The sequence below is a fragment of the Strigops habroptila genome, chromosome 10 (genome assembly GCF_004027225.2).
Source record: "Strigops habroptila isolate Jane chromosome 10, bStrHab1.2.pri, whole genome shotgun sequence".
Lineage (NCBI taxonomy): Eukaryota > Metazoa > Chordata > Aves > Psittaciformes > Psittacidae > Strigops > Strigops habroptila.
Genome location: NC_046359.1, coordinates 4,519,948 through 4,531,727, shown reverse-complemented (window position 1 = coordinate 4,531,727; position 11,780 = coordinate 4,519,948). Strand labels below are relative to the sequence as shown.

Sequence of the window (11,780 nt, the reverse complement as noted above, 5' to 3'; positions counted from 1 at the left end):
CAGCTGCTCACTCGCTTCCCTTCAGCAGAGTGGTGGAGAGAATCCAAAGAGTAAAAGTGAGAAAACTCCTGGGTTGAGATAAAGACAGTTTGATAGGTAAAGCAAAAGCTGTGCACACACAAGCAAAGCAGAACGAGGAATTCATCCACCATTTCCCATTGTTCAGCCATCCCCAGGACAGCAGGGCTCCATCATGTGTAACGGTTGCTTGGGAAGACAGATGCCATCACTCTGAACTTCCCCTGTTCCTTCTTCTTCCCCCAGCTTTATATGCTGAGCATGACACCATGTGGTGTGGGACATCCCTTTGGTCAGTTGGGGTCAGCTCTCCTGGCTGTGTGTCCTCCCAGCTTCTTGTGCACCCCCAGCCCGCTCACTGGTGGGGTGGTGAGAGGGCAGAAAAGGCCTTGGCTCTGTGTGAGCTCTGCTCAGCAGTAATGAAAACATCCCTGTGTTATCAGTGCTGCTTCCAGCACAAATCCAAAACATGGCCCCATATCAGCTACTGTGAGGAAAATTAACTCTATCCCAGACCAAACTAGTGGAACTGTGAGACGTTTAATTTTAGATTAGCATTTGAAATAGCATTCATGTACAGAGAATTTCCAAGATAACTGCATTAATTGAATGTAGACTTTCAAAGATTTTATATCTGGTTTAAGTTCCCCAAACCGAAAATGACCTAATGTGCCAGCAGCAGCTTTCAAAGAAGAAACTCCTAGATTTTCTAGGAAAACAATTCCATATAAATTGTCTTGACTTTTTGGTTCTTTACCCTACTTTTTTTTTTCAACAGCTGCAAGTATCATTTCATGAATTCTTTGTCTTTGCTGTCATTTAACATTGTACACTTAATGCTGATGTTCTGAGCTGGAAAGCAGCTGTGCAAAGTGTTGTTCCTAGTCCTCTCTCCTATGTCACCATATGTAGAGAGAGATATGTTAGTCTGTGTATGAAGTATTTTTATCTAAATATTTGCTTACATGGACATTATCTTAGTACTCCTCTTGTTTCTCCCTCACTAAAACATAGCATGTATTTTAGATGCAACGCTTGAATTTACAATCAGAAAAGAACTATCATTTCCAGAACTTCAGAATATATTCTTTGGGAAGTGTAAGCACAGTGTTTGTTATACCATGAAGCTTTGTGTCTTCATCATTGCTGTTTGCCTTGTGTTTCAGAATTAACTTTTTGTTTTCAGTCGATGGTTATTCTGCCCTTGCAAGATAAGATGGCATCTAGTAATGCTAGCATAAAAAATGTTTAGTTACTGTTTTGTCATCCAAAGATATTTAATATCTGCTTATGGGCAGGCTAAACTGTTTTACTGCCACATAGGAGATCTTCAGGAAAAAAAAGAAGTGATTTCTTTTTCCCTGATGGTTCTGAGAAGACTTGCACCCTGAAGTGCAAACCTGAAATGTTGAGGCAGGGTAGGTAAGGCTTAAACAGTTTCTGTGTTAAAATCTCGCTTCTTTCCCAAGTCTTATTAGTTCCTGTATGTATATTACATTTTCACCACCAGGCTTTGCCCCAGTGGGGGATTCCAGGGTTGTGAAACCAGCTGGCTTATTTTCTTCAGAAGGCGTCTCCATCAGTTTGGCTGAGCTGCGCAAATTCACATGGGATGAAGACAGTGTTAAATTCAATGTTTTTGGGGAAAAAAAAGGACTCCCATTTTGTTCAGGCAAAGGAACAGCTAGACTTAATCAGACTAGTTAATCCTTCTCAAGCTTGTCCACTGTCAGATTTAGAATAGTAACTGGTATCAGACACAATTTCATAGAATCACAGAACGGTTTGCATTGGAAGGGACCTTTAAAGATTTAGTTCCAACCCACCTGACATGGGCAGGGACACCTTCCACTAGAGCAGGTTGCTCCAAGCCCCGTCCAGCCTGGCCTTGAACACTTCCAGGGATGAGGCAGCCACAGCTTCTCTGGGTACCCTGTGCCAGCGCCTCAGCACCCTCACAGGGAAGAATTTTTTCCTTATATCTAATCTAAATCTACCTTCTGTCAGTTTAAAGCCATTCCCCCTTGTCCTATCTCTACATGCCCTTGTAAAAAGTCCCTCTCCAGATTTCTTGCAGACCTCCTTTAGGTACTGGAAGTTGCTCTAAGGTCTCCCCGGAGCCTTCTCGTCTCCAAGCTGAACAAGCTCAACTCTCTCAACTTGTTTCCACAGGAGAGGTGTTCCAGCCCTCTGATTGTCTTTGTGGGCCTCCTCTGCACTTGCTCCAATAGGTCCACATCTTTCTTCTGTTGGATTAGGGTTGGAGTTCAGATCTGAATGCAGTACTGCAGCTGGGGTCTCATGAAAGTTGAGTAGAGGGGGAGAAATTTACACACACACAACTTATACACACCCTGTAATCATATTAATTAGCAATATTATCTCTCCACTTTCCCATTTGAGCTTATTTTTTCCTGATAATTGCATTAATACCTTTTCCACCTAGAAATCTGTAAATGTGTTATGGAATTACTTCCAGGGAGGCAGTTATCTCCCTTTGTTAGCTGAAGTTGTATTTTCAAACATATGTTGAGGATCTCCACATCAAATCATCTGCCACGGGTCATGAACTAGACCTCTGCACCAGCTGACTAAAAAGAAATGGGGTTAAGTTCCATCCTCTTTTATTCATTATTTTTTGAAGTAGGTCAAAGCTGAGGTAAGCTAAGGATAAGGCACCCCTCAAGAAAACATTACTACAGGATGTGATATTTGTGATTTGAGGGGGTAGAGGAGGAGCGCAGCTTGGTGTTGGGACATACTGTGCTTTTGGAGTGGATATCTTTTGGAATGCAAGTAAGTGAGAATCTTGGCAAGTTGTGCCCATGACTGTCATGCCAAGTATTTTTAGAAATGTGGCTGATTTAGTTACTTTAGCTAAATTTGTAAATAATGAAGTCCTGTGGACTAAGTTTCCCGTGAATCTCTTTCGGATAAACACATTTAATCTTTTTTTTAATGTTGCTTGTGCACTTTTCTTCCTCAGCTATAGCTGCTTTTAGATAATGAATGTCTGAAATGTGTATATGCATTTGGGAAACCATTTGGAATTCATGCGCATGATAAGACTCAAATACCTCACCTTCTCAGTATGGTGGTGATGTCAACGGCTCGAGGTTAATAACAAAGGTATTTTTTTATATAGTGTTAGTAAAGAAAGTAACTTTGTTTTGAAAACTAATATTAAATATTTTAATTCAGTCTTTTAATCACTCGCTATGATGTATTTAAATTACAAGATCTGTGAACAGTAGTATTAATGAAGCAAAACTTCCCCCCCCCGATTCTGTCCCATGGGTACCTGAAGACCTGGTAGTTTGCCTTATTTCCTCGTGGGACATTTGAAAAACCAAAACAAAGCCTCAGACCAACAGACAAACTTCAGGTCAGATTGTAATAATAGACAGAAGTGTACTGCGGGCTTTACACACAGTTAGGGCATCTCAGTGTTCAGTGTTCATTCTTTGTGTGGCTCTCTGTGTTTCCACAATATTTGCAGAAAATTAAGTATCATTCTGACTTAACCTCTGCTGGAGATTTGTCAGGGACTTGGGAAAAAAAATTCTTAAACAAGTATATGCCTGCAAGCTTAAAGACTGTGACTGCACTTGGTTCTCTTGAAATCAGTTTAAAAATACAAAGCCAAAAGATGCATTTTTTCCTTAGTGCTTTTGTTTTGGGGTTTTTTGTTTGTTCGGTTGGTTTTTTTAATTATTAAAAATATGTAAAAGCAATTCAAATAATAAAAATAAGATCTCACCTTTCACTAAGGAGTTAATCATTCCATTCCTAAGAATGGTTTAGCTCTGAGGACTTTGTCAATTCTTTCTTGAAGAAATAGTGCTCTAGGGACCTCTTTCCTGATCAGGTTTGTCCGTTGCCATGCTTATACCTCTGTACGTGTCACTCTTGCAGTGTTCTGCAGGCCCCAGTAAGCTGCATTTTATTTTATTTTATTTTATTTTATTTTATTTTATTTTATTTTATTTTATTTTATTTTTTATTTTATTTTTATTTTATTTTAGTGTTGTTACTTGTTTCAGTTTTCTTTTTCTTAAGTTCTCAGAAGTCTGCAGACTGATTTGCTAGCAAAACACAGGTATTGGTACAGAAATGTCATTTTAGCCTGTGGCACACTTAGCACTTTGAAAGGCAATCTAAGCTAATTTGTGTCACTTGCTAGGGAGTCTCTGGTTCAGGTGTCCAGAAACACAGAACTATTGGGGTAGTTGGAACAATTGCTCTCTATCCTTCCATGTCCCACAAGATACAAAGTGTGTCTCTTCCATCGAATGAGGGGTGAGCTATCCATATAATTACATGACTTTTAACTTTGAAGTTATCCTGGTATGTCTGTTCTCATTTAGTTACAGAAAATTCAGAGCAGATATTTAGGAACCTCCAGAACTATATCAGTTGTTAGATTTTTGAGTGTTTTGGAATTGGGGTTTTATATCCCAGGTCAGTTTTAGCATCTTTCCTCAACACTGAGCTCTGTCACAAAAGGGAAAGGTTGTAGTATTTTTTTATTATGCTGTTTTAAAAATGAGAGTAACTTTATTTGGTACCTACATTGAAGATAATTCTGCATCATTCTTTGCTCAGAAAGGCTGAGAATGTCCTGTCCGTGTATTTTCTATAACACAGCATGAAGAATCTTATTCATGAAAATGACTCCTTGAAATTATTTTTAACTAAAAATCCTGAAGTAGCCCTTCCTAAGCTGTTATTTCTTGCCCCTGCTGAGGAAAAAGAAAAATGGAGTCCTTTTGAGAACTTTTCCTGTAGTATTTAGTGAACAAGCCTAAAGCAATTTGAAGTGTGAGCATCCTGCAGTAAGATACTTTCTTTCTTAGGCAAATGGCTTGAAGAATGGATATTGCACCCCCTCAAACTGCCCCATTCTTTTTCAGTGTGTTATGATATATGATATAACATATATCCGTGGTTTATATCAGTGGTATATGTTACACTGCTTTTCTTCATTCTTTTTTTCTTGCCTCTTTTGTTGTTACTCTTGATACAGTTCAACAGATTCAGTGGATTCTTTTGTTTGTTTGGGTTTTTTTAAAGCCAAATAACTTTATAGATCTGTGATAAACAGCTGTGTAAGCATTCTTTCCCCATCACCACGAGTGTAGAAGTGGCTGAAGTATAGCTCTTGAACCAGCTGTGGCACTGCAGGACTAGCGATGGGGAAGTGCACTCAAGCACATGTTTAGGAAAGTCAGGACAAAGTTTCACAAGCATTTAACCCTGCATCTGCACACTGTTCTGATAGCAGGACAGATTAGGCTGGAGTCAGATGCTGGACAAATGCGGGATGATATTTTTGTCCCAGTTTGCGGGGGAAATTAAAACTTGTGCCAGATTTATGCTGATTTTATGTAAGACCGCCAGTACAAATTTAACCTGTCAAGAGTCCTTCATAGATTTGAACTGCAGAACCTCACACTGCTGTGGCAGTTTTGTCTTTCTCCAGGCACTCCCTGATACGGAGGCCAGTGACTACGACCACTGCTGCCATCTGCACTGCACAAGCCTCAGCGCCGTGCTGGTCTCCGTTTCTGCTATCTGTTCCTAGTACTGCTTCTGCATGTCAAGACATTTTCACATTTCCTTTCTGAGTTTAGTGGCAGATTCCAGCTGAGGCATGGCATTGTCTAGCTCTGTGCTTTAAGCGATGGAGCATTTTGAGTGATGATCCACACTGGAACCCCTCTGCTTGGGCAGGGATCTTCTTTGTCTTTGGCAGCAGCAGTGAAATGGCATGAGACGCACAGAAAGGAGGACAAAGTCCCCCCAGACAGTTAGTACTATCCCTAGTTTTTCCATTTGCTTCACTGGAAAACATGAATAAGTCAGTGTTCCTGGGAAAGGCAAGATACTTTCTGACTTGTGAGTATAGAAATGGTGCAAGATTGTACCATCCCCAGAGGCGTTGGGCCTGGCCTGATTAAGCATCTCATGGGGTTTTCAAAGCAAACAATGTGCAGCACTGACACACGTGAAGGTTTAATTTTCCTTTACTGCTAGTTCCTCTCATCCCTTCTCACCATAGAGGAGGAAGCAGCCCTGGTTCAGCTGGAGGTGTTTTAGCAGCAATCAAGGCAGGCTGCTTTCCCGGGCTGTGGGAGGTGCTGGTTTCACAGGTTCTGGGAGGAGGGAAGGAAACCCTGCTGGGGCCAGAGCATGCTGTTGTTCAAAGCTCATCTGCTCTGCTTGCCTCTCTTTTGATTCTTGCAAAGACAGGTCACCTTCAGGCTCCAGGCACTGTCCCTCCACCCTTAACCAGGCTCCCCACTGCGAACCCCGGGCTGAGGAGGCCTCAGGCCGCGCCGCCCGCTTCGCGTTGCCAGGGGAACGGCGGCGCTGCGGCGGCCGCCATGAGCGGCGCCAGGGCCGGCAGTGGCGGCCCCAGCGCGGCCTCTCCGGCTGAAGGGGGCAGCGGCGCGGCAGCGGCGGAGGTACCGCGGCGCTGGGGAGCGGCCCGGCACTGCGGCCCGTCCGTGGGGGCAGCGGAGGTTTCTGCGGGCGGGAGGCTGCAGCCCCGGCACCGCTTCCCCAGGGAAGAACGAAGGGGAAGGCAGGCCGGGCAAGCAGCAGGGGGGGGCGGCCTCGGCGGCCGGGCCTGGCGGGCTGCCGCCGGCCGGGCCGCTGCAGGGCTCCCGCGGGCTCCCGTGAGAGCCGCGGGGCCGGCGTGCCCCGCTGTGCGGCACAGGGTGGAGCTGGGCATTAACAGAGGCCGGCGCGGGAGACAGAAAGAGTCGAGAGTTTTGGTTTGTTTTGGGACTTATTTTTTTGCAGTTCCCCTATTAGGGAATAAAGCCCTGATTTTGCAAAAATACCCCCGTCTCTCCTCTGGTCTTCAGTAGCTTTCTGTAGGGGTGTTTCTGTGAAGGCTGACTGCCATTGAGGGTGGCTGTAACCCCCCCTTGCAAGTTATCTTTTCCATTTTAAATTTAATTTCTCCTATTTCAAAACATCCCACACCTCCTGCAGCTGCAGAGCTGTACCCGGTGGTGGGCATGTGCTTCAGTCGCAGCTCAGTGAGCTTCAGCCGATCATTATAGTTTATCTGTACAAATTCAAGGACAAAAGTTTTCTCTTAAGTGGTGCAGAAGGGAGTTATCTTTCATGGAGTAGGAATTTATAGTTATCTAAGAATTTCTTCTTTGCGATGCTTCTTTCTTTGAAACTGGTTTGCTGGCTTTGATAGGAATTTAAAGGAGGTGCTTGAGGGTACTGCTCGGAAGGATCAAACTATTTTGCACTGTAGATACAGTAGAAAACTTGTAACAGTTTTGTGTTCCCAAGGATAAATAATTTATTAGCGTGTGAACAGCTCGGTATCTCCTTAACAGCTGAACATCGATTTTGTCATTATGCTATTTTGTTCTGAATTTTGAAACCACAGAATGTTGGTAGTTTGTCATGGCAAAATCACTACCACTATATTAAGTAGAACTGGTTTGACCCCATTAAAAAGTTTGTTAGCAATGCTTAGTTACAGAGTTGACAGCAACCTGTTCCTCGTCTTAGTGACCTGAAGTCGAACAGTTTGTGAATGTTACTTTTGTGACTCAGAATCACATTAGAAACTATGTATTTATAAAATGAGGGTTGCAAATGGTAAATCAAACTACAGCACTAGTCAGTTTGAATTATCTATGCACCAACACACTTAAATATATCTAAAATATTAGCCTTTTATTGACTGTAGTATTGTAGGCAAATTGCAAGAGTGTTGGCATTGCTTGCTTGTTTGTTTTTTAAAACTCTCATTTAATCTATTCTCTTACAAAAGTTATTTAACTCTATTCAGCACTGATAAAACCAGTAGAACAACGAGTAGTTTGCAAAAATCCCTGCATAAGCACTTAATTTTGTCACATTGTTTTCTCCTAAATTTTGTCTTAGCAATTAACCTTGTTATTATTTTGAGATTAAACACAGCAGCACCTTCTTGTTACTGATTTTGGAAAAGCTGTGAGACAAAGTGTCAGGGGAGATCCAAGTTCCTTAATTTAGTCATACAGCCAAAGGATGAAGTAAAACAAAAGACATGTTAAGTAATATTTGCAGTAGGTGATGTGTCTCTGTAATTGCCTTGAGATGGCTGCTGTCTTTCATCATATTAAATGCATTCGTTGTATTTAGATGCAAAGTCACCTCATCATAACAGAGAGGAAAATGAAAGATGAAAATGCTTTAACTGCAGCTTGTAATAGTAGAGGGTAAGACTAACATCTTCATTGTCCTGAAACTTTCATTTGAGCCTATTATTCAAGCCTGAAATTGGCTTCTTCAGTACATGAACACCACCAGAGAGTGATTTTTATCATTCAGTAATACCTTTCAATGATTACTGCAAAGGGAGGAGGGTAGAGCTAAGCAGTACCCTTCTGAAAGGAATTTAGAAAATCCCTTTGGTAATTTATTTGAGCTGTTTGGAACACTTGGTGCACTGTTCCAGAAATACTAATGCATAAAAACCTCCACAGTCATATAACAACAACAGAAAAATAACTTCAGAGTTGCACGCACAAGCTGCAGGCAATGAGTTGGGCATAGTCACAGGCAGAAATCAAGGGAAAGAGGAATTCACTGAGCAGGAAGTGATCAAAAGTAATTGGGTATTGGGAAAGAGGAATTCACTGAGCAAGAAGTGATCAGAAGTAACTGGGTATTTCTGGCATTTTAAAATGTGAAAGAGGAACTGACAGAGCTGAAATGGTTTTGAGATGTTACTTGTAAATTTTGATTTATGTTAATAAAGCATTGCCAATACAAACATTTTGAGATCTCTGATAGGCAAATTGGGCAAAGTATTATGTAGAAAGAAGACAACTTTACAAAAAATATACATGCAAGATGGCTAATATATGAACGTTTTTTTCCTCCCAAAGTGACTCTGATTCATTTTAGTCTGCTTACAAATGTTTAACAAAACCTGACTTACCGTGTAACAGTGGCTCACCCTTCTCACACTCATCGGTGTGTGTAGCTGCTATGGCTATTCTGAAAGTGATGTGCACACTGGCTGGCTAGCTGCTGCTACCAAAAAAAATCTGCAATAGCAAAGTGCTACCTGTCTGCCCTCTGTTTGACTCTGAAAGTATCTCTAAAAACTGTCCAGTGCCTGATTTTCATGTAACTTACAGCTTTTTATATAATATTTGCTTTTTAACCTGCCAATTTTATGAAAAGAAATAAATTCTAAAACTTGTCTTTTGTTATACTAGGATAGATTATTTTGCAAAAAAAAAAATTGAATCTTCTCTGCCTGCTTAATAGAATTTCCTTTTTAAATCTATTTGTACAAGGTAGTTTTTCAAATGGCCTTGTTAGGACATGTCTTGATTGTGTAATCAGAAGATTAAACTAGTTAGGTTGTGGATGGCAACAAACTTTTAATATTAAATTTCCAGCTCTAGTTAGAATAGTTACAATCAAAACATAATGTTCAAGCTCCCTTTGCCAGCAGTTCAGCCCATACACAAATTCCTCTTGATCCCTGTTGCCCTGAAGGGCATAGTATTCTGCTTTTATGCCTTACTTTGCTGATGGTAACCTATGACATAGTTTAGTAAAGCAGGTCTGTAAAAAATTAATGTCATGTGTCATCATATGTTTAATTTTATACTTCTCTTTCCTTCTCTCCCCAATTGTTTTGTAGAAGCAAAGGAAGAATGGAGTCGACAAAGGTTTGTGAGTCATTGTTTTTGGTATGCCAACCCTAATGTGCTTAGACGCTTTGGAAATGGGAAGAAGTGGTGTCCCTCTGCTATGGGCAAGAGGCAATGCATTGACAAGTTACTCAGGGTAGTGCTCAGTGCTTAAATGCTTACTGAGGGCTTTCTGTTTCATTAGAGATTTTTTTTTACTACATATTTTGGGAAAGGGAAGCAGTAATAGCAGCATTTGCCAGGGTCGAAATAAGAAATGTAGCAGGAAATAGCAGTAAAGCTGTCAAAAGCAAAATGGGAGTGAGTGGCTTAACAGTTGGCCAATTTCAAAGTACATGGTGAGGTATAAGACTGCTGAACGTTGCTGAAGTTCTGTTGTTTCTGAATCAGGTGAAGTTTGCCAACTACAGGCCAGATTCCAGGGAGGTGAAAGTAGTTACTTGGTAAAAACTCAAAACAAAACCCCCCACAATAACGACATAGACCTTATGTTGTTAATCTTCTAAAGAACTCCTATTGCTAATAAAGCCAAAGGTCCAAACAGATGTTACTCCTAAGTATTGGAAATACAGGTTTATCTTCTGTTTAGCATTTGAAGTGAAATAAAAACTTCATTTTCTTGCAAGTAAGTGGAAAGGGATCAAATAGTTAATAATGCAAATCGGAGAAACACTCAAAACCGAAATTATTTAGAGCTGATTGAGTTATACATTAAGGCTTCTCCTGTCTACTGCCTCTTATTCTTTCAACACTCTATTACTTCTGTTTTCTGAACAGGAATTGGTATAAACTACATAGTACTCATGAAACATTACAAATCTGAATTTTTCTGGAGATACACAAGTGCCACATCTGCATTACAAATTTTACCCTTATAGTAGAGTCATGTCAAATTAATTGCATTGCTATAAGGGTGGTTAATGATCAGAGTTGTGAATGGCTGCTGGCAAAACATAGAAAACTATTTACTTAAATATTAAGGCATGCACATTCCCTGACAAAAGTATGCTAATCATACCAACTTCCCTTGTGTCTGCTTCTGTAAATCTCACTAAGACAGTAAATGAGTGAAACGGTAATTCCCATTGACTTTTGCACCTGGCTTCATTTAAAACTGTTTTAAATGCTTCTGGGTATGTTTCTGCCTCGTTAAAGTGCACACCATTTTAAAATCTAAATTTGTATGGCAAATGTAGGTTTTGGAAGTTCCAGCTTCTTTCTTCAGCTATGCTCTGGGGTATTTTTATTTCATGAGTTTTGAAATGTATTCCTTCTTTCTGTAAAGTCATAAGTGGTTGTGTTTGTTTAGGGAAGAAAAAGAAAACATACAGCAATACAGTAATATAAATATAGCAACATATGTAAATAACATACACAGTGTTAACTTTGCAATCTCCATCCATGGCATTGGAGCCCTGATGTATTACAGACTGAAAAAAAACCCCGGTCAAAGAATTTCATGCGGTTGTACAATGTGAAACAAGTGGAATAAAGCAAAAAGGAAGACAAAGTAGCAAAGAGACAGCACATGCCTTCCCTCACTCCCTCAGAGTGGTGATAAAGCGTTGAGAAAATTAGCAGCCCTTTTATCTTGGAGATTGTGTGCTATGTTGTACGTGGCTGTGAGCTGTACTACGTGTATCAGTCTGGCTTGATGAGAGTGGCAACTCCTTCCTGAGTGTCTTTGAGGGAGATGAATGCGATTAAACTTGGTGGGTCTAATCCAGTGTGTACTTGAAGAAAGATGAAAGAAAAGTGTTGACAGTATTATAGAAACTAATCCAAGGTAATTTGTCTTCTGCTACAGCTTACAGTCCAAACTAGTAGTTTTACCTTATTCCTCAGGGATTTCTGTATTTCTTGGTAGATGCTTATTTTACTGGATGTTCACCTATTTAGAGACTTCTTAATTTTTTTTTTTTTTTTTTTTTCTATTTAGAATAGGTAGGAGCTGAACTTGTAATTCATCTCAGCCTGGAATCCAGTACTGATGTAGAATAGTATGAAGTGAAGACATCTTGTCTCTGTTTCAACAGCAGTCATTAGCTGGGGGAGATTTGCATTTTGTAATAC

General features: G+C 40.6%; 1 protein-coding gene across 3 annotated transcripts in view; it reads left to right on the top strand.

The window, feature by feature from the left end:
• Positions 1-6,376: 6,376 nt before the first annotated feature.
• Positions 6,377-11,780, top strand: part of CCDC170 (coiled-coil domain containing 170) — a 40,030-nt gene continuing 34,626 nt past the window's right edge. Inside the window, exons 1-2 of one of the 3 annotated variants that reach the window (XM_030498915.1) lie at positions 6,377-6,485; positions 9,698-9,725. In XM_030498915.1, the coding sequence (XP_030354775.1) occupies positions 9,711-9,725 (15 nt within the window). In that variant the 5' untranslated portion in view covers positions 6,377-6,485; positions 9,698-9,710. Of the gene's footprint in view, positions 6,486-7,779; positions 8,256-9,697; positions 9,726-11,780 lie in introns of those variants that run through there. The other 2 variants (XM_030498914.1, XM_030498913.1) reach the window with 2 other exon arrangements.